The following is a 21,451-nucleotide window of genomic DNA, read 5'->3' as shown; positions in this document are numbered from 1 at the left end:
GCTGGCACCCAGCAGCCGGGGGATGCTGCGCAGGAGGGGTGAAACCCCCCGAGGGTGAAGCCCCCCGAAGGTGAACCCCCCCCGAGGGTGAACCCCCCCCAGGGTGAAGCCCCCCCCGAGGGTGAAGCCCCCCGAGGGTGAAGCCCCCTGAGGGTGAAGCCCCCGAGGGTGAAACCCCCCGAAGGTGAACCCCCCCAGGGTGAAACCCCCCCACGAGGGTGAAGCCCCCCGAGGGTGAAGCCCCCCCCCCGAGGGTGAAGCCCCCCCAGGGTGAAACCCCCCCAGGGTGAAGCCCCCTGAGGGTAAAGCCCCCCGAGAGTGAACCCCCCCCGAGGGTGAAGCCCCCCGAGCCCCCCCACGACCCCCTCCAGCCGAGCCCCCCGCCGCGGGTGCGCATCCCCATCGCCCCTCCGCCTTTTGGGGTGCCTCCAAAGGAAGGGCGGGTGGGGGGGGGGGTGAGGAAAATCCCAAATCCCCGCGGGAAATGAGTGCGGGGGGGGGATGCTCGGTGGGCGCCACCCCCCCCCGTGCCCTGGCCGCCCCCCGGGGCAGCACCGGGGGCGCACCCGGAGGCGGCCCGGGCCCGGTGCGCGCCGTCGGGGCCGCCTCGAGCCGCGGGATCCGAGCCCGTGCGCCCCGGGGGCGGCTCCTCCTGGCCCCCCCCTCCCGTCCCCGTCCCCCCCCCCCCTCCCGGCACGTTGCGAGGCGGCGGCGGCTCTGCCTCCACGTGAGCCTCATGTGATGGGGACGGGGGGGGGCGGCCCGGCGCGCCCGCCCCGGCGGCCGCCAGACGTGCCGGGAGTCACAGGGTAGCGCACGTCGCCGCCGTCCACCCACTCGCCCGCATTTAACCCGGGCCGCCGCCTCCCGGAGCTCCTCAGCCGGCGCGGACACGGCATGAGCAGCCCGGCCTGAGCTCTGCCCTGCCCGCGGCTCCTTCGTGGCCCCCCCCGTCCCTCCCCACCCCTCCCCTTTCCCCGGCTCGGCTCCGCACCGCGCAGGATGGAGCGCATCCCCAGCGCGCAGCCCCCGCCCGCCTGCCTGGGCAAGCTGCCCGCCCTGGAGAGCGGCGACGTGCCGGGGTAAGGGCTGCGGGCTCGGGGGGAGGAGGAGGAGGAGGAGGATTTGGAGAGGAGAGGAAAGGAGAGGACCCCCCCCCCCCCCCCAACCCCGCTCCCCAGCCGCGGCCCCCCGGGGGTAACCCGGCTGCTTTCGTTTCGCCCGTGCAGGCTGGACTTCGCGCACATGTACCAAGTGTACAAGCCCAGGAGGGGGCTGAAGCGCAGCGAGGACACCAAGGTAAGGCGCGGGGGACCCCGGGCTGCCCCCCAGCCCCGTCCTGACGGCTCTCGGGGACCGGGGAGGGGGGGGAGTGGGACGCGCACAGAGCCCCCCCCCCCCGGCCCCGGAGCCCTGCGGGGTGGCCGTGCGGAGCGCTCACCCGGCGCCGCTCCCCGCAGGAGACCTACAAGCTGCCCCACAGGCTCATCGAGAAGAAGCGGCGCGACCGCATCAACGAGTGCATCGCCCAGCTCAAGGACCTGCTGCCCGAGCACCTCAAGCTCACGGTGGGTGCCGCCGGGACCCGCTCCCCACCCGTGGCCCCCTGCCCGCCGCGCACCCCGGCACCGCCACCCCGGGGGCGCACGGACCGGGGCTGCCCCTGCTCCTGCCCCTGCTCCTATTCCTGCCCCTGCCCCTGCTCCTGCTCCTGCTCCCGGAGCCCCGCACAGCCCCGCAGAGCCCCTGCCCGGGGGGGTGGCGGTGCCGGGGGTGCCGGGCACGGAGGGGGACTCGCTTCTCTGCGCCCCCCCGGGCGCTCCGAAAATACCCGTGCGGCGCACCGACAGCCGCCCCGGGCTGCCTGGCAGCTGCCTGCCGGGGAGCGCCGTGCACAGAAAGCGCGCCCTGGGCTGCGGGGGGGCAGCGGGGATCCCCCGGGCACGGGGCTGCCTCCAAGCCTGTGCCCCAAAGCGCATCGACCCATCCCCTGATGCCTGCCTCCCCTTCCCCTGCCGCCCACCGCCCCATCCCCTGCCACCCACTGCCCCATCCATCGCCACCCGTCACCCCTTCCTTCCCCGTAACCCCAGCCCCCCGTCACCCCGTCCTTGCCCCGCCGCCCCGGACACGCTGGCAGCCCCATCAGGCCCCGGGTGCGTGGCCGAGCCGCGGCGGGCGCCAACCTGTCCCTCTGCTTTCAGACCCTGGGTCACCTGGAGAAGGCTGTGGTTCTCGAGCTTACCTTGAAGCATGTGAAAGCACTAACCAACCTCATCGAGCAGCAGCAGCAGAAAATAATTGCTTTACAGAACGGTTTACAAGCGGGTGAGTATTCACGCCGTACCGGGTGAGAAGCGGCGCGCGCTCGGTGACTTTCTGCCGGGTCTTTGAAAGGCTGTGGTGGCTCCTCGCTCCCGAGAAGGGAGGAGGCAGGACGCGCTTCTTTTAATCGCCTTCATTTTCTCTATCTTTGCTTGTGAGCTTGCGCAAAAAAAAAAAAAAAGATGTGTTTCTGAGTGTGGTCAGCCTTAAGTGCACTGTGCAGTTGTTTTAAAATTAAAGTGGGTTTTAAGTAGTTTTATTTAAAGCCCGGGTTTGCTGTGAGGTTCTCTCCAAAGCCATTCATATCTTTACATTCACGTTCGAGAGCTTTGGATCGAGTCCGGTTGTGTTTCTTTGCTTTTTCTCAAAACGCACAAAAACCTGCTCTATAAGCACCTTTGCAGGTCTCTGTAAGCTCGCTGCCAGTGCTCTGCAGGCGAAGGGGGACCCGGTGTAGCAGCTTATCGTGCTTTAGATGTACTTCCTCCTTCTGTTTTCACATGTGGCGCTCACGTGAATCTGATAAGTAAAATCTAGTTTTCCTGAGGAGCCTTCCCCGGCTCTGCCAGCCACGGGGAGTGCAGCAGAGCTCTGAGCACAGGACCTGGAGCGGGATCGCCCGGGGCAGCGGCTCCGGAGCTTTCCCTGCCTGCACAGCGGGCGCCGCGCGGCCGCTGCCTCCCCCCTGCCGGTTCCCAGGGCTCATGCAGTCAGTGCAGAATTGCAAGTGCGTATGTGAAAGTGGGCAGAGGGAGGTAAAAGCGGTAAATCAGCTTCTCGCGCAGAAACGTAGGCAAAATTCAGGCTGGCCGTCACGTCTGCCTCGCTCGCTGTGTGGCACCGAGAGTTTGGCATCGCCCCCAGCGCGCCTTGGAGCTGGTAATGGAACTATTTAGGCACGCTGTTAATTTTTAATTTCTCTCTTGTTAATGTTTCCTCAGGTGACCTGTCATCAAGAAACCTTGATTCCAGCCAGGAAATGTTTCGATCTGGTTTCCAGATGTGTGCCAAGGAAATGCTGCAATACCTGGCAAAGCACGAGAACGGCAAGGAGCTGAAGTCGTCCCAGCTGGTCAGCCATCTGCACCGCATGGCCTCCGAGGTGCTCCAGGGCGGAGCCGGCCGAAAGGCCGGAGACATCCCTCCTAAAATGGTGGACCTGAAAGAGAAACCCGTCTCCTTGAGCAAAGCGGCCGAGGGGCACGGGAAGAACTGTGTGCCCGTGATCCAGAGGACATTTGCGCACTCCAGCGGGGAGCAGAGCGGCAGCGACACAGACACAGACAGCGGGTACGGGGGAGAGCTGGAGAAAAGTGACTCCAAATCCGAACAGCAGTATTTTAAAAAGGATACCGATCTCAAATACACTGTCCAGGAGAGAATAAGCTCTATTAAGCAAGAGACTGAGGACCCGCCGGCCAAAAGGAGCAGGCTGGAGACGCCTGAAGACGAAGGGCCTTTTGGCAGTGACATGATGGGCTCCTCCAACGGCTTCCTGGGCCCCCACGCTCACCAGCCCCCCTTGTGCCTGCCTTTTTATTTGATCCCGCCGTCCGCAACGGCCTATCTGCCGATGCTGGAGAAGTGCTGGTACCCAGCGTCCGTCCCCGTCCTGTACCCCAGCCTCCCGGCCTCCGCCGCAGCGCTCACGGGGTTCATGAACCCCGACAAAATCTCCCCCCCTCTGCTGATGCCCCAGAGACTCCCTTCCCCGGTACCAGCCCATTCCCCCATCGACTCCTCGGCTCTGCTTCAAGCTTTGAAGCAGATTCCTCCGTTGAACTTGGAAACCAAAGACTGAGCGCAGTGTGACCTTTTATTTTTTTGTCGTTGGTTTTTTTTAGTTTTTTTTTTTTTTAGTTTGAGACTGTTTCACTTTTGTACATTGGCTGGACTGAGGTGTGGGGATAAGGTTCACTGCGCGTAGGAAGCTAAATCCCCTTTTCTCTGACTTGTCAGGTAGCTTGGAGAAGGATGAAGGATGCACCCAGGTTAGCTAGTCAGAACTACTTCCAAAAGGACAGAAAAGAAAAAAAAAAAAAAGGGTTTTATGCTTTACCCCTTAACTTCTTCCCTCTCCGCACCCGCAGAACAACAACAGTTGACTTTGTCGGCTGCGATTACGTTTCAAAGCTGTGAAAAAATAATTCCATTCGGCAGATCTAGGTTTTAGGGTCTGTGGCTATCAAACCATGGTACTTCTCGCAAGGGCTTTTTTAGCGCAGCGGCCCCCCGGGAGCCCGCGCCGGGCCGGGCCGTGGCGGTGCCCCCGCGGTGCCACGCCGGAGGCACGCGGCGCGCACGGCGCTCGCTGGTGGCGGTCGGTCCCTGCACGTGCAGGAGGAGCAGTGCAGCGCTCACTGGTGGGTCGTGCACAGTCAGTGGTTCAGGTAGATTTAAGACGGGTTTCTCTCCACACCTTTGCTGATATATATATATATATATTTTTAATAAATAAAAGGTAGATGCTGCTTGGAAGCTTTACATGGCGTACATCTAATAAATAAATTAACACGCGCCCCTTCCTGTAACTTGAGCTGCTAGTTTGGGCCGGGCAGGGGAGAAAATATCCCAAGGATCACTTTGCTTGCTGCACCTGACTCGGGGCCTCTCCTGCTGCTGTCCTGCCTCCGCCGCCGGCGTTTGGGGGCCGGGGGCGGCGGGGGCACGGCGGGGCAGGTCGGGAGCGGGGTGCAGGGGGAGCGCTCTGCTGGACGCCGGCGCGCTGCCCGCCGGCCCTGCCCCGCCAGCGCCTTTGAGAAGCGAAAGGCTGGGATTTTCAAAGGAGCCTGATCCGGCGGGGCCTGAGCATCCACGTTCCTCAGTCTCCTTGGCAAACCCTGGCCCGCATTTCTGCATTAAACTAAGAGGGTTAGGGCTGTGACACTTGTCCCATTAAATCCTAGAGCTGCAGGGGTCTTTCACCGCAGGCAAACATCTTGTCCAATTTGGCTTTCTGTTAAAAAACAAACAAACTTCACTGCAAAGTGCAGTGCTCTACTTTTTTTTTTTTTTACTTTTTTTTTTTCCTTACTGGTTTTGAGAACTGGTATCCGGAACAACAGTTGTATGGATTTTCATTTCATCCTCCCATTGCACCAGCTGTTGAGATGCACTATGCTTGATTGCAGGTTGTGTTCTAACGTTTATTTTTTTGTTTTTGTTTTTGTTTTTTTTGGTATACAGTTGTTGCCTTTATTTGTAAAATCCTGTTATAAATATATATATATTATATAAATATATTAAAAGGTAAAACGTTTCAGATGTTTATTATTTGTATAACTACTTGAGCATAAAAGAAGTGAGAAATATGAATGTATTCTTGTTTCTGGGTTGTCTTTTTTTTGAAGAGAAGAGTTTTTTGTTTTTCTCTAGGGAGAGGTACAGTGTTTATATTTTGGAGCCTTCTTCAAGGTGGGATATTGTACATATTTTTATCTCGAGTAAATGTTAAGTAGTTGTTTAAAAATACTTAATAAAATAATTCTTTTCCTGTGGAAGATAAGGGTTGGCCTCCTGTGCTTTTAAATATTTGATCAGGGTCATTTTGCAGGGCTCGATCCAGCAGTGACTGGCGGCAGGATGGGGTCCCACAGAGGACTTGGGCTTTCCGTGCTCCTCGCGCTGGTCCTTTGCAGTCTGCCCGTGTCACTGCTCGTGTCGCCGGGGATATTCAGTCCTTCGAACTCCGTCCGCACCATCGGGGATTGCCTCCCTTACTGCCTCCAGTCCTGGGCCAGGTGAGCCCGGCCGCCTTGGCACCTTCCCCCCGTTTGGTTTTGCGTTCTTCGGGCCTGACCGGCAGATCCTGCACGCCTTCAGCGCGGCGGGCGGCAGGAGGAGCGGCAGGGCGCGGGTCGGGCCGCCCTGCCCTGCTCCTCTGGGCGCTTCCTTGGCTTGGGCGCTGAGGCTGGCGCTTCCCGAACGCCCAGGTACGGGAGAAAGCAAGCCGCCGAGCTGCTGCCCCAAATTGCCTCCGCTCCCCAGCCCTGGCGCTGCTCTCCTCTCCTGCCTCCCGTGCCCCGGCCCCACGTCTCGGAGCCCTTTGGGGCAGGTGTGTGGGGGTGTCACCGCGGGTCACCACGGTCCCAGCCCCGTGCCGGCTGCTGGATCCCAGCCCCTGGGGCTGTGGAGCAGCTCTGAGCCCCGGGTGGCTCCGGTCAGGCCCGGGGTGACGCCGTGCAGAGGCAGGAAGGGGCAGCTCGGTGCCAGCAGCAGCTTTGCTGGGCCGGAGCCCCTTGGCCAGCATCACATCTCCGGCCTGCAGCGAGCCCAAAGCCTCGGTGCGCGGGTGCAGGGACGTGCCGGGGGGGCCCCGCCGCACTGACGCTGCCCTGGCTGGCGGGGGGCCGGGGTCACCCCTTCTGCACAGCTCCTGGGCTGGGTAAATCCCCGGCTGCCTCCGCCTTGGGCACACGGGGATGAGCAGGAGCCTCGGCCCTGTCCCCCGGCACGCTGCCGCCCGGCTCCCACGGTGCCAAGGGAGTCGCCGGTCGTGCCCGTTTGGGCTCCCTTTTAATCGGCGTTGTAGCCACAGGCGAGAGCCCGGCGCACGTTCGCTGAGGCCGCTGCAGAACAGGTCGGGAGCGACACCGCGCACCTGGCAGCGGCTCCGGCTCCGGGCAGCGCCTCGTCCCGGCCTCGTCCCGGCCTCATCCTGCAGAGAGGCACCGAACCTCTCCCCGCGGGCAAGGCCTGAGAGCCGCCGGGCCAGGCACTGGAGCTTCGTCCCAGCTGCGAGAGACGGGTGAAGGAGCTCGGCCCCGTCTCCTCGTGGCTGCCCTGGGTCCGGGGGGAGGCTTTGGGCTGTGTTTGTTGGCTCCTCCTGGCCTCGGAGGCTGTGGTGTGGGCCGGGTGCGTGGGCACAAAGCCCCGCCAGTGAGGTGGATGGGGTTAATGGCTGCGTGCCATCGCGGCCCGGCCGGCCTTCGGTGGCCTCCTCTCTGCGTGCCGCTCACGGACGCTGGGAATCTTTAATAATTTACCCCGAGCAGACAGGACGTGCGCACATGTGCACGGCGCGTGGGCACGGCGCTGGCGTTTCAGGTTTTCATGGTGCAGACCAGTCCCAAAACCCAGCGGGAGGTGACGGGCCTGAGCGGGACGGTGCTGAGCCGTCCCCGCACCTCCGAGCCCCGCGAGGTTCGCGTCGCACGGCGATAACGCAGCGACCGACCCGCACACGGCTGCTGCATGTGTGTGTCTGGGGACTCCATACGTCCTGGCGCTTGTGTTTGTTTTAATTACGGCTAAATATTGATCTCACTGAAGGCAGCCGCACTTAACCCCCTTTTGGGGACAACATTTGGTGCTCAGCGCAGTCACGTTTCGGATCCTCGTTAACTGCTGGATTTCCGGCCTGTTTCCACAGCCCTCACCCCGCTTCATCTCCGTCTTCTGTCCCACCTCAGCCGAGGGTGGGAGGGCGCGCAGGAGCCTCAGAAACCCGGTGACGGAGGAAAGAGCTGTAAAAAAACAAGTGGAAGAGATAACATTTGTACAGGAAGCCAGCGCTAATTACGGGCTGGGTATTTTCTCGCCGGCGTGGCGCGGCGCCAGGAGGACAGGTGAAGCTGCCGGGGCAGAGCAGCCCTCGTCCGCTCCCCGCGGGGCCGGGGGGCTCCGTGCCCCTCGCCGGGGCCGCCCAGCTCCTCCGGCAGCTCCCTGCTCCCCGCAGGGCCGGGTAGGGCTGGGCAGGGGTTGGGGGAGCCACGGGGCCGCGGGGAGACCCCGACCCCGACCCCAACCCCGGCCCCGGCGGCATCGCGCCAAGGTGCCCGCAGCCCGTGGCGGCGGGCCGCGCCGAGTTCCCCTGCCTTGTTTTCATGGTCTCACCCAGCTCTGACCTGCCTCAAATGTTGACACAATGTCACGTTTCCGACTGCAGTCTTTCATGTGCAGCCGGAGGCTAAATACGGCTGCTGGTTCCTGGAAAAAGACGTGCCTGGCACCCTTTCAGCAGAAACCCGATCCCCATGCAGGCTTGGCACAACAGCTGAATAACATGGCAATAACTCTTTCAGCAGCATTTCAACCCATAAATAGGGCTTCCCGAGCAACTCCTTGAAGGAAGGCAAGGAAGATACACTCTTTTTTTTTTTTTTCTTTTCGTTTTTCAAAAAAAAAAAAGGAAAAGAAAGCCAGAGTGCGAGAAAAGCGAATAGGAGGAAGCAGCCTGGTTAGAAGCAGATCAAAGGAAATCGTGGAGATGCTGAACGTGGTCTGGTGAATATGAACACAGGACTGCCTCAAAAGGAAAGCAATGCTCGTGAATTTTTTACTGTCTCAGTCCCGTTTTCTGCCAGCCCTGTGGCAGTGGGATAAGAGCCTTCCTGAAAGCGAGGACCCTCCCTAACCCCGGCGAGGACACAGACACACATAATTTTAGCTTTTCACCACCTGTTTGGAAAGCTCCTGTAGCTGAGCGCTATGGGACTGGATGGTTTTTACAGGCATGTACCCCAGGAGCTGCTTATTTGCATTATGCATGGACCAGGGCCTAAAATAATCTGCAGTGACGCACATTTTTTGCTGTGATTTTTTTTTCCTTTTTTTTTTTTCTTTTTTTTTTCTTTCAGGACTCCATTTTTTGTGACTTTTCAGGAACAGGCGCCCAGAAGGGGACTCGGCCCCGGGCTCCCCAGCCCCGGAGGCAGCGTGGCCGGGCCCACCAGGGAGCGGGGGCTCGGCCCCCCAGCCGTGACATGGCCACGCGGGGAGAGGTGCCCTTCTGCGCTGCCCTGGCTTTCATCTGCAAAGCATGTAGCTGCAAGTGCCGAGTGTTTACAAATGCAGGCATTGCAAGATCCCTTGAACTGTGTCCTAGTACAAAAGAGGCTTTGAAACAAGAAACACGTTGTCATGGCATGTTCCAGGCCAGCAGCACCAGACTGAACCAGATAATTGCTGTTTCTGCTTTAGCTGCTTCATTGTGGAAGAAGCCGTCGGTCTTGAGCAAGCCTCCTTCCCTGCAGACGGCCGGGGCGCTGGGGGGGGGGCCACGGGGCAGGCCGGGCGCTCTGCACCCTCCTCGTCCCCCGCCCGTGCTTCTTGCCAGCAAAGTCACGGCGCTGGGCTCAGGCTGTGAAACCGTAGCCGGAGGAGCTGGGGCGCTGACCCTCGCTGCGTGACCCGGGTTAGCGATGCCCAGCCCCAGCTCAGGGCGTGCTGCGGCAGCCGGGGAATGCGTCCCTCGCCACCCGCCGCGCGCCGGCCTTCTGCCCGGCCCCGCTCGGGGAGCCGGGTGGCACCGCCGAGGTACCCGAGTAGCTCTCGGCGGCCGCTGGCCCTGCGAAAACTGCTGGCGGGGCACACGGCGGCTCTGCCCCGTTACACGGGGCGGGGGGGACACTGAGGGTGGGTGGCGAGAGGGGCCGGCGCTGGGACCTGCCCAGGTCACTCGCGGTGGGATTTGAGAAATGGAGGTGGGATTTGCGTCTGGAATTTTGAAATAAGGCGTTTCTTACACATCTCCCTTTCTCCTGGGCGTGTGTCTGCTCTGGGCACCTCTCTCCATGAAGCCAGATATTGCCCTTATGCCCGGTGGCTTTGGAAACCGTGCAGCAGCCGAACTGTTTGGTTAGTGCTGGTGGCTATGTGAGCGTCGATGGAAACTGCAGGACCAGGGAGGGCCGGGGAACACCAACAAAACAGAGGTGGCCGGGCAGGGCGCAGGCACCTAGCAGGGCTGGTGCGGGTTGGGCACGCCGGGCTTGGTCGGGTCGGGAGGGCTTGGCTGGGTCCCCACCCTGACCTCTGCCTTTTGCTCCGTTACTCAGCACAGGATGCCGTTTTATTATTTTTCTGAACACCACCTTGGTGCAAACCGGTGACAACGGCCCGTAATCACCAGCGCCGTCTCAGAGGAATGGGTCATTGCTCTGCTCTCTGCCATCCGGCTTCCCTCCCAGCCCCGGGGGCTGCCCCCTTCCCCTCCGCCGGAGCCGTCCGCCTGCCCTTGGGGCAGCCAGAGGGAAAGGCAAAGGTAAATTCTGGTGTAAAGCACCGATGAACATGCAGACAGCGATTCCTGGAATATTACTTATCCTCGTCACAGGGTACACGCGGAGTTCGTGTCGGCGCTTTGCCCGAGGATATACACAACACGAACGTGGATCTGAGCAGCTTATGGAAGATTTAACTCTTATTTCTATTCTCGACAGCGAGTCATTAGCACGGTGATGGCAACGTTAAAGGGCCTTCCCCAGCGCTATCATCTTGCTGCATCTGGTGCTTGGAAGCCTGCCTGGATAGCTTCACTGCAGCTATCGACTGGTGCACGGCAGGGGCAATATTTCATTCCGCACGGGAGCAGTCACCGGCGGTTATCGTGGGGCGCTAGCACGGGTCGTGGAATCGGTGTGACTCGTGGCAAAACGCGACCTTTGGGCGCGCAGAGCTTGCAGCACGCTGCGTGTGTGTGGCGTGCGGCACGGTGGGCGCGGGGCGCGGCGAGCCGTCCCTGCCGCGGCACCGCGCTGAGCGGACCCCAGGCTTGCTCCCCCCCGCCCCGGGGAAGCGGTGGGAGGTCTGTCCCTGCCCTCGGCGAGCGCTGGACCACAGCCAGCTTTTACTTCGCAGGACAAATTATTCCGTGGGATTAACGAGCGAGAGGGACCCCGCTCCCTGCTCGGGGCTCCGTGGCAGGGAGGTTGCCTTGGGGTGCTGGGAGGGGGGTGAGGGCACCCCTGGCACTGCTGCCTCCTGCTCCCCCTGTGCATTTGAACCCCCTCGGGGTGTGACTGGGGCCAGACCGTGGTCAGGACCGCATCCTGTGAGAGCACAGCACTGCCAGCCAGGCTGGGGGCACTGCTCCCCGGGGTGCAGGCTAACGGCGCCGTGCTGGGCGCTCCCTGGTTCAGCTCTCTGAGCAAAATTACGCCGCTGCGTCGGGACAAGGCACGCGGGGTGACTGCGAATTGGTACCAAATTAAAAACCTGAACAAGCGCCGGGAGCCGGGAGGAGGCTCGGGCGCCGAGCACGGCGGTCAGCAGCCCGCTGGGGAGGGGTTTTCTCTGGTTCTTGATTTCAGGCAGGCGTCTGACTGCGCGCCCGCACCCGCTGCCCTCGGGCCGAGTTCCCCTTGTGGTCTCCCAGCACCTCCAGGCTGTGGGCGCGATCTCGGCGGGGCCGTGCCAGTCCCAGACCCCGCGGGCACCCAGCCCCTGCGGCCGGGGTGACTCAGGGCCACCCCCCCGTGCTGCTGGGGAACTGAAGCCATCTGTTTATCATGGAAAAACTGCTCTTTGCTGCAATTCAAACGGAAACTTCCCAGAATGACTGTTTCAGAGCTTTCCCCTTGAATCACCATCTCTCCGAAGAGCAGCTTTCGAAGATGATGCCCTCAGGAAGGCTTTCGGTGGCCTTGGCCGTGCCGCGGTGTGACCGAGGCCCATCCCAGCCTCTTTTTGGGCCCGCTGCTACCGGAGCACCCCTGCCCAGCGCGGCCGGGCTGCTGCTGCTGGCAGTGCTGGGGGAACGGGGCCGGGATGTGGGATCCCCTGGGGACCTTGGGCTGGGGCTCAGCTCGGGCGCTGCGCCTGGCTTTGGGGCCGTAGGGCACAGCAGGAGCTTGCACCGGGAGGGACAGGTACGTGACCAGCACGGAGGGATGGGGGCGCTGACGGCAGCACCTCACAAGGGCCGTGCGCTCCTTTTCCCTGCCCGCTGGCTGCCCGTCACCCTTTCCATGGTTTAAATGAGCGTCCAAAGGTCACGGCAAATTCAGCCTCTGCCCAGCGGCTCACGTCCTTGAATGAATAAGCAGTGGGTGTGCAGCGCCTGAGTCAAACCTCCCCTGCCGCACACCCGCCGAGCGCTTCCCATCACGTGCCAGCCGGCCGAGCGGGGCCCCGGAGGATGCTCGCCCCGAGGGATGTGCTCCTGGGGCCACCCCGGCCCCGAAGCTTCCCCCACGGGGTGTTTGGGGGTGTGCAGCCCCAGCTGCGTGTAATGGTCTGAGTTATCAGCCGTGGCGCACCGGGGAAAGACGTGAACCGCCCGTGTGTCGCAAGGGGGCAGGCGGCCACGCAGCTGGGCGGGTGACGGGGCACGAGGGCAGGTTGTTACGCCTGGGTTATTTCCTCCGCCGGCGTCTGCGCGGAGCTGCCGCCGTGTTTTCTGCATTTACTCGTTTTGCTCACTTCCAGGTGTTCCTGCGGGGCTTGTCCCCGACGCAGCAGAGCAGCCCGTCCCCGTGCTGTGGCACTGCGACATCCCCGGGGCTGCTGGTGGGAAACTGAGGCACCGCAGGGCCCAGATCTCGCAGGCGCTGGGCACGCTTGGCTCCCGGGGCTCGGCACGTTCACCGAGGTTGCGCAGACACGCAGAGGCTGCAGGGGTGAGCGTGTCCCCACTGCAGAGAGCTGCCACAAACTGCCCCGAGCCTGCCGGAGCCGTGGCCCCGCTGCACCGAGCGTGCCGGCAGCTGTTCGGAGCATCCCCTCCGGCAGCACCCGTGGGACTCTCCCTCCCCCGGGGGCCCCATCCAGCCAGTTTGGGCGCTCGTCTCTCTCTGGTGGCTGGGACCCAGCGGGAGCTCGCCCCGGGGCGAAGGCGGCCGGGGACAGGCGCTGGTCCCTGGGGCACAGGCAGGTGTCGGGGCCGGTGCCTGGGGGGGGCCCCGCTGATCCCCTTTTTTGCTCCGGCGAGGCCGGGCGCTGCCACGCGCGTGACCAGCACGAGCCCCGGCGGCTGCGTGCCGGTGAGGCACCGACCACAGGGGGGTTTTCCAGCTGCAGCTGGGCTCTGGCAAACACCTGGGCACTTGAGGCCAGGAGGCATTTGCAACGCGGGCGTTTGAACCCAGGAGTGAGGCGAAGGCGGTTATGAGGAGGCCAGGAGATGGAGATCTCCGTGCGGATCCTGGAGCCGCTCAGAAGAAAGATGAGTCAAAGGATTCCTGAAATTATTACGGCTGCGAGGGACGGCAGCACCGGCACATCCACTGTCAGCAGAACTGCCAGGCTGCCTTGGACAGCTGCTAGCGCTTGCAGGTTAATAAGACATATTAGGCAATTTCCCATTAAAAATGTTTATGCGAATGTATAAATATTCATTTATACGGAACTCGCCTGGCCCTCTGCACGCGGAGCGGTGTCAGGGAGGACGTGAATTGCTGTAAATCTATCAAAGAGCTCGGGACTGAAGTTGCCCTCGCTGTCCCGCAGCAGCCCCGCGGGGCTGAGCTCGGCTCCTCGCAGCACCCGCCCTGCACCGCGCTCCCCGCCGGGCTGCACGGGGCCGCCGCGGGACCTGCGCCACGTCCCTCCCTGCTGCAGCTGGTGGAGGGCAGGGTTTTCCCTGGTGTGATTTCCCAATGGCCACAGGAAGAGCAAGCACAGACCCGAGCTGGATTAAATCAAAGGAAATTTTTTTTTTTTTTCATTTGCTGTCTTACGCGCTGACCACTAAACCACATCCTTCGAGCTTGAGACCAGCACAGTGAAACAAAAACTAGGCCAGGGCTTTTTGCTCTTTTTTTTTTTCCCCCCTAGTGTTCCTCCCAGTGCTAGCGATGGGGGAACCCCTCCGTCAGCTGCTGCGGCCTCCCCTCGAGCAGCGCAGTCCTGCCGGGTCCTGCTGGCCCTATCGAGCCGAGTTCTGCGTTTCGCTCAGTGACCCCAGCTGCTGGATCCAGCGGGGCCCCGGGCAGCGGGATGCACGTGGGACGTGGCTCCCCGCGTTTGGCCAGCACGGATCGCCAGCTGCTTTGGCAGAGCAGAAAGCGAGCGAGCACCTCGCGTCCCCCTGGGGCGACCCAGAGCTCCTGCGCTCCCCGAGCTCCAGGCAGCCTGGAGCTCCCCCCCCGCTGAGCCAAGCACTCGCAGCTCCACGTGCAAGCCGGTAACTGCAGATTATGCTCACGGAGCATCAGGGGGAGCAAATACAGAGCAGTGCTAAGCAATGACGCCCTGGCAGATCATGTTGCCGGTGCCTAATGAGAAGCAGCGCGGGGATTGCACTCGGCTGCCACCCGAGCGCATCGAGCAGCCGGGCGTTTCGCAGGCTGGGGGGGAACCGCCGGCGGAGAGCCGCGGGCGCTGGCAGAAGCGGAGGCTGCAGCAGGACACCTGCCCCTTCCCGACGGCTTGGGAGCATCGGTTGTGATCCGGCTGCATGGGGAAGTTCTCACGTTTAAAGAACAGACAGCAGCTTTATTGGTTTAGTTTGCAAACCAAAACCAGCCGGGAGTTTCTGAAGTGTCTGCCATCCCCGCAGAGAGCTGTTTAGTCATGCCTTGTGTGCATGCATGTGAGACAGAGTGCAGGGGAGGGAGTCTCTAGGACTTTGCAAAGATTAAAGATTTATGCTGACCCTTGAATCTGATCCAAGACTACTAATCTGCCCTGATCCTATCGTCGGCTCTGGGTGGATCTATTTCACTTTCCTTTATGGTATTCCTGAGTCACTCCACTCCCACTCCAGGCCAGCCCAGTGGGAATGGGAAGCACTACCACATATTTGTTTGGGTTTGCATTTAAAGCTTTGGCCCTGTAGTGGGTGCAGCTCATAAAGGAAACCAGCGTGGATAAGATATGGGTGAGCTGAATGCTTGGAAACCACTCCCAAGCCCAAGCTGAAGTGGTTAGAAATCAAGGTGGAGTGATGTGCGGAAGGCACAATGCTTGGCAGCTACGCCCAGCATGTGAGAAAGGCATCTAAACCCGAGGTGGTAAGGTAGGCAGAGCATCGGGCGTGCTCCAGAGGGAGACCTCGGGGCTTCGCAAGGTCTTTAAAGGGGACAGAGGGGGTCTCGGCCCCCTCTGCCCCCTCTCCTGCTCTGCCCCTTCCGCCCCTCGCCAGCCCCCAGAGGTGCCTGGCTCTGCCCTCAGACCTCCTGCTGCTCGCGCCCCACCGCCAGGTACCGAAACGCTCCCGAAGGCGGCTGGGGCTTTACTGTGAAAAGCGAAGCGCAGAGGGAAATACAGGCGTGATTGTGCTGAAGGCAGAATTAATCTGCTCTGCCCTTGCAAAAAAAAAGGTGTGGCAGAAAGAGAAACACGAGCTCGCCGCCCCCGCGCGCCTCTCCTCGGCCTCGGCCCCGGCCCCACGCGTGGATTCCTCTGGAGGAAGGCAGGGGCCGGCGGGCAGCTCCTGCCCGCTGGCAGCTGGGGGCCGGGGGCAGCAGCGTGGCAGCGGGGCTGGCAGGCTGGCCGGCGAGCCAGCAGGGCCCGCGTCTGAACTGGCCGGAGACGGAGAGCGCGGCGTATCCGATTTCAGCCCCCCTGGGACATCCTGTTCTCCCGATAACCGATGATATGTAAATATAGCAAATGCAAAGCGAGGCACTTTCCTACCATGCCTCGCTCAGGCTGCATATAGAAGGGGGCTGAAACCTAGCAGCACAGTTGGAAACACCCATCTGCAACTGTTAAATAGGCATCGTGTTTTATTTTTAGGTTAAAATGAAGTTCCTGTTTGTAAGGCCAGAAGGGTTACAGGAAAAAAAAAATGATGAAGCGGGATCATTTACTGCTATTTTTCTTTTCACGTGTCCTTCCTTCCTTCCTCCCTCCTGAGAAATAGGATGTAGAACATCACCCTTCCAGCCTGCAACATTCGTTAACAGCGAAGCTGGTTCTGATCCCTTCCAACAGGACCATTACGCCTTGTGTAACAAAAGACACCGGGCTGCCTGACTATGCCAATTAGCCCTGATGTCTAGTTGCTACATGAAGGCGCTTATCTCATGTAAATTAAACGCTGCCTTAACACTGACTCTTACTTCCTTTCTCTTTCGTCAGACTTTTGGGCTGCCCTGCCAGGCAGGGGTGAAGGGCAGGTCAGGCGGGAGGCACGAGCATCCCTCGCCTCCCGACAGCCCGATCCCCCCGTGCCTCGTCAGGACAGACAGAAACGACATGAAGCCTTTGGCCATGTCAGCCAAACGAGCTGTTCTAACTAGCAAATCTGGGTGCTAATTAGTCTGCCGTTCAATTAATTGACCCAGCACCCAGGCCTCCTGTGTTAGGGGGGGTGGAACTGGATGAGCTTTAAGGCCCCTTCCAATCCGAGCTGTTCTGTAATTTCATGGTTTCTCCTTCCAGCTGGGGTCTTCTAGGATTTATGGAGCGGGAGCATTTTGGCAGGTGCCTGCAGAGTTTTCTCCTTTCGGTGCCCCAGGAGGGAAGGTAATCGTGAGCTGGCAGGAGGGGAAGGGAGAGCTGCTGGGAATTCCCAGCCCAGGGTTTTCAGGAGCCTTGGTGTGTGGATTAGGTTGCTTGTACGCACTGTCGTGTGAAGGAAACAGGCAGCTTGCTAGTGCCCTTGCACTTTAGTTTAATAAAGCAGGATCGGTCTGGTGGGAAAGAGGCGCGGTGGGATTTAGGCTGTGCGAGTCGTGTGCGTGGTGCTGCAGCAGGGCTGGCTGGGGAGGGGGCGTGCAGCCCCCACATCGCCTCTCCCCCACGCTCTTCTCTTTTTAACCGTGGTTTCTGAGTGCCTGCACCATCAGATGAGCTTTAGTTGGGACTAAGTTTATGTAAAATCTGTATGCAGATTCCTGCACTAAATTCTGGAGCCCAGTTTTTCAGAACTAGGAGTGCCCTGGGTCTAGGGGACCCCAGCCCGCTTGGTCTGGGAGCGCTGGGGGCTGCTTTGGCCCTAGGCCAAGACCCACATAAACTGAGAAAGGATAAAGAGAGGGGTGGATAGCACACACCGAGAGAAGGGGCAAATTAATATCTGGTACAGCCTCTGAAGGGAAACTAGATCCTTCTGCTTCTGATTTTAATGAGAAAAGCCCCAGTGGAAATTTTAAATCTGGATCTGCATCAACTCCTCAAAGTTCAGGGAGTTTAGGACAACGAGTTCGGTCCAGTCCATCGTGCAAGAGAGCTATCTGCGAAATTCACAGCATAACGTGTGTTTTTTTTTCTTTTTCTTTTTTTTTTTTTCCAGTGATGGGTTCTGCCAAAGATGAGTGCTTGGATGTGAGGCATTTTTCTTCTTTTTCATCCCTTTTGCTAATTTAATTCCCAGATCTAAATCTAATTTTTCCGTCTCAGACTCCTATGACCTGGGATGTATTGTTTGCAGTTATGAAACTGTTGTGGCTTTGTCACTCCCAGCATTGCCCGATGAAACATCTGCAGTGTTTACCTGTCTGCAACAGCCCGGTGTGGGGAGGCCTCAAGGTTAGGCGCTGGGCAGGTTTGTTGCTAAATTGAGCCAAAGCTTTCTGATGTGATAGCAAGCAAATCATTACATTGCTCCTCTTCTGCATTTCTTTGTTATTAAAAGAAAATAAAACCCTACCAGTTTTTGTGATATGCTCAAAAGTGCCACTGAGGAGGGCCGTGAGCAACCAGGAGGATTTTCTGAGGAGCCTGGGAGCAGTGTGGCACAGAAGCCACGCGCTGGGCTCTCCCTTATTTTCATTCTTTCTTATTTTCTTGGTTGTAGAATAAGAGATAATCAGCGATGCTCTGCAGCAGGCTTTTGTGTGCGGCATTACAGTAAAATCCTAAATTCCCTTTCCTGCTCATGCATACAAAGCAGGAAGAACTAACATGGCTGCAGACTGTTTCTGTTTTCAGCTGACTTAGCCAAGGAGAAAACAACTGGGTGGCTGAAAGAAAGAAAGCATTTGGTGGGAAACAACCCTGGAGCACAGCTCCAACGTGATGGCACGTGAGGTGTCCAGCGTCCTGAGATGCCCGTGCTCCCAGAAATGTCAACTGCCAGAGGAGACAGCAAGGGACAATGAGGAAAACCAGAGCATGCAGGATCTGATGGATGAGAGACTTCTTCCTCCTCAGAGCTGGGTGCTCCCTTCTGCTCCTGGTTCCAGCACTGACACAGGGAAAGTTCCTCCTGGCCAATTTAGGGCTGCTGTTAGGTGCTGTGGCGGCGAGCCAGGAATTCGGCTAGTGTAAATCAGCGCAGCTCGGCGGGCTTGGTTCAAGCGAGGATGTTCGTACCCGGGGATGAGCTGCTGCTGCCCAAACCAAGGGCAGGGACTCCGGCCCCTGCACCTGGACATGCTCTCCCTTAGGGCAGGGCAGGTTCTCCATGGCAGAGAGCCTTGCAGTGATACCTGAGCAAAGCCCGACGCCTCCCTGTGCATCGTTTCATGGTCTGTGGACCTGCAGGAGAAACCTCACCTTGCCCACAGCCTGGGGTCTGTGCCTGGCTCTGGGCACGTGGCTTTTCCTGCCCCTGCCTCAGCACCCCGACTGCATGACGCTCTGTGAGGCGCTTTGAATATCACTGATTAAAAAGTATTAAATGAGACCGTCTGGTCCCTCGGGCACGTTGCGCAGCCACGGCAGCTGGGCACAAACACCCCTCCGGCTCCCTCGTTTTGAAGCTTCACCCAATTCCCAGGATTATTCCCCCTTGTCTGTGACAACGTGGAAAGGCGCTGGGACGACACGAGGCCAAGTGTCGCTGCGTGCCCCCGGCCATCTCCTGCCGGCACCTGGGGCCGATGAAACCCCTCGCTGTGGATTTATGCCGGGTGCTGCAGAGATGTGCTGGGGGCCGAGGGGATTTGGGGAGGCTGAGGTGAGGTGAGGCCGGGGCGAGGCTGAGGCTGAAGCTTTGGAGGCCCCAGGCGAGGAGCACGGTTTGGGTGAGGTTGCACCCCCACCTGCTGGATAAGCCAAGCAAGGACAGGAGAGAGGCCTCCTGCCGGGGACAAGCGGGGCGAGAAAAGGAGAAAATTAATACTCGAGGAGGGCAAAGCAGCCCCGGCTTCCTGGTGTCTGCGGGGGCACAGGGCGGAGACCCCGCTGCCCGCCCGGGGAGCTGGGTGTCCCCACGGGGTGACACTGAGTTGGGTGCTGGGTGTCCCATGGGGTGACACTGAGTTGGGTGCTGGGTGTCCCCACGGGGTGACACTGAGCGGGTCCAGGCCATGAGGTGACCGTGACCTGGGCTGCGAGGGCCTGGACGCGTGGAGCAGGCCGAGCAGAGCTGCTCCATGCTGCCTTGTGCCCAGGTGGTGCCGAGGGGCCACGGCCAGAGGGTGCTGAGGTACAGAACCGGTGGCCTTGGTGGGACTTAAACGTGTAGAGGAACCCGACCCATAAGTGCCCAGATTTATCAGCAATGGTGCCACAGGGCCATCTATGCTCCGTGATCTATGCGGCCAGCACCCTCGCAGCGAGCGGTCAGAAGCCCTGGGAAGGAAAACAATGCCGTTTTGAGGCACAGGGCCTCCCCCAGGACCTCTAGGAGGCTGCTGCTGTGGGTTTTCCCTTGGTGTTGGCTTCCTCTAAATTCAGTAGTACATGTGTCTGCACCAGTCTGGAGGCTCAGGGCTCCGTGCCCTCTTGCAGAGGCTCACTTGGAGACTGTTGGTGGCTACACTTAGCACTGGAAGAATGTTTTTTCTTTCTTTTTTTTTTTTTCTTTTTGGATTTTAAATCTAAATTGTAGAGAGGGTGAAATGGTGTGACTTAGCTGGCGAAGGCCCTGACTGTGCAATAAATCTGCAAGCATGGGCTGGCTTTTTTTACAGGGGTCTGTGCAAGTGCCAAGGTCTCTGCTAATAAATCTGACTGGAAAACCAGGAGGAAACTTTTTAAAAAAACTTATTGCTAACAGCAGGCTCCTTTTTTAACCATCATTTTTTCCCCTCTCTCTTCTGCTGATTCATGCTCCTGTTGCCTCGCCGCGGGGAGACTCCAGCATTCCTGAAGGTCATCACTTGCATGCAGCAGCTCACGCTGCAAAGTGTTTGCCAGCATCTACCAAGTCAGAACGCTAAAGGGACTGCGATCATTTATCTTTTTCATTGCCAGCAATGGAAAAACTTGCATCTTGCCAGCCTCTTAGCTGCCACGTTTCCAGCCTGCTAGGGTACCAGAAGGCAGAAGGGGTGCACGAAAGGCAGTTCCTCCTGGCAAACCTGATGCCAGGTCGCCTCACTGCTGTGGCAGCCCAAGGATTTCCACCTGGGCTCACCTATGGGCAGTCCCCTCGGAGATCAGGAAAACCTAGAGCCCCAGAAGGCACCCACCTGGCAGCGCAGCCCGTCCCTCAGCCAGGTATGCAAGACGCTGGGGAACGAGATAGTGGTGTACAGGTCGGGTTTCCTGCAGGCGTCGCAGTGCTGCCTGCGGCCTCAGCTTCCCTCGCCAGTGCCTCCCTCCCCTTTTGTGTCCCTCCTCCTCAGCATGGGAAAGGCTTTACGCTGTCCTGTGCGACAGAAGGGAGGCAGGATTGAAAGGCACGCTGTCAGCATTCAAATATCTCTAAGAAAATACAAATTATGTTTTAATTTTCAATGCATGTCTCACTTTTAATGGCAAAGGAATACTTCTGTTTTAGCTCAAACAATAATAGCACAACAGACAACTTTCTTTCTGAGAAAAGGTGTGGGGAAAACACAGTGAAATCCTTCCTTTACTCTGTTAGTATTTCCACTGTGGCAGTACCCAAAAGTCCCAGAAAAGAGCAAGCAAGCCCTGGGTACAAGTGCGGGAAGCCACGGGTCACTGCCCCCGGTGCGTCCGGCCACACCAGGTGTCACAGGCTGCGTGCCAGCCTTAGATCTTGTTACAGCTACTTTGATGTCCATCTCTTCAGCTGTTTCTTTAGAAAAAGGAAGTGGTGCAGAAAGAGAAACGAGTCTTCTGCTGTTAGTATGAGTACTTAGAAACTGCCCCAGCTGCTGTATGGGGGGGAGAAGGGGAGGAATCTACCTGATTTGTTGTGGTCTGCTTTTGGCCAGCAACAGCGATCGCAGAGTACCACTGATTAAAGGGGGGAAAAATAAAAATAAAAAAATAAAAGTCCAGCATTAGGCTGGGATGGCATTTAATGTGGATGAACAGGCGGTTTGTTGATGTAGGTCTGATTCACCTGAGCTGAGATTGCCAACGTATTAGGCTCCAGCTGCTGCCAAAGGGATATGCAGCTCTGGGCAGAGGTGATGATGGTGTCCGTCAGCCTTATCACTTTCTTTGAGCATCTGTAACACGAGGGTGACACATATATTGCATACGCTACCGCACGCCTGCTTTTCTGTTCCTAATACTTTAAGTTGGACTTGAAAATCCAGAAGCGGAAGCAGGCCCCACCTGCTGGTGCTGCGAAGCAAGAGTCCCAGTCAGGGCCACTTTGTTCACAAAACTCCTGCTTAGCTGCACCAGTTCCCCCCTCGGTAAGGGAGGA

General features: G+C 59.3%; 2 protein-coding genes and 1 long non-coding RNA gene across 3 annotated transcripts; 2 read left to right on the top strand and 1 right to left on the bottom strand.

Moving 5' to 3' along the window:
* Nucleotides 1–737: 737 nt before the first annotated feature.
* Nucleotides 738–5,825, top strand: BHLHE40 (basic helix-loop-helix family member e40). The gene is made up of 5 exons (XM_080606003.1): nucleotides 738–1,082; nucleotides 1,230–1,299; nucleotides 1,461–1,568; nucleotides 2,205–2,328; nucleotides 3,267–5,825. Exons 1-5 carry the CDS (start codon nucleotides 1,003–1,005, stop codon nucleotides 4,124–4,126), a joined length of 1,242 nt encoding a protein of 413 aa, XP_080462129.1. The 5' UTR covers nucleotides 738–1,002; the 3' UTR covers nucleotides 4,127–5,825.
* On the bottom strand, nucleotides 5,324–12,481 carry LOC308200372. Its single transcript, XR_013955575.1, has 2 exons — nucleotides 9,792–12,481; nucleotides 5,324–7,790 (listed from the first exon to the last, which is right to left on the bottom strand). It is a non-coding gene; the product is annotated as an uncharacterized lncRNA (long non-coding RNA).
* On the top strand, nucleotides 5,955–20,735 carry LOC308200363 (uncharacterized protein). Its single transcript, XM_080606007.1, has 3 exons — nucleotides 5,955–7,072; nucleotides 12,475–16,458; nucleotides 17,732–20,735. The coding sequence occupies exons 1-2, from the start codon at nucleotides 6,747–6,749 to the stop codon at nucleotides 13,154–13,156; spliced, it is 1,008 nt and encodes a 335-aa protein (XP_080462133.1). The 5' UTR covers nucleotides 5,955–6,746; the 3' UTR covers nucleotides 13,157–16,458; nucleotides 17,732–20,735.
* The last annotated feature ends 716 nt before the right edge of the window (nucleotides 20,736–21,451 follow it).

This window comes from Anser brachyrhynchus, assembly GCF_964034855.1.
Source record: "Anser brachyrhynchus genome assembly, chromosome: 10".
NCBI classification, from domain to species: domain Eukaryota; kingdom Metazoa; phylum Chordata; class Aves; order Anseriformes; family Anatidae; genus Anser; species Anser brachyrhynchus.
Note: the sequence above shows the minus strand (reverse complement) of the source record. Positions and strands in the feature narration are given on the sequence as shown.

Bases quoted from the DNA above. Each gene is read 5' to 3' on its own strand.
- BHLHE40 (XM_080606003.1), top strand. From the start codon at position 1,003: ATGGAGCGCATCCCCAGCGCGCAGCCCCCGCCCGCCTGCCTGGGCAAG. The intron at 1,083-1,229 runs GTAAGGGCTGCG...TCGCCCGTGCAG, and splicing joins GAGAGCGGCGACGTGCCGGG to GCTGGACTTCGCGCACATGT. The intron at 1,569-2,204 runs GTGGGTGCCGCC...CTCTGCTTTCAG, and splicing joins CCGAGCACCTCAAGCTCACG to ACCCTGGGTCACCTGGAGAA.
- LOC308200363 (XM_080606007.1), top strand. From the start codon at position 6,747: ATGAGCAGGAGCCTCGGCCCTGTCCCCCGGCACGCTGCCGCCCGGCTC. The intron at 7,073-12,474 runs GTGAAGGAGCTC...GCTCACTTCCAG, and splicing joins GTCCCAGCTGCGAGAGACGG to GTGTTCCTGCGGGGCTTGTC.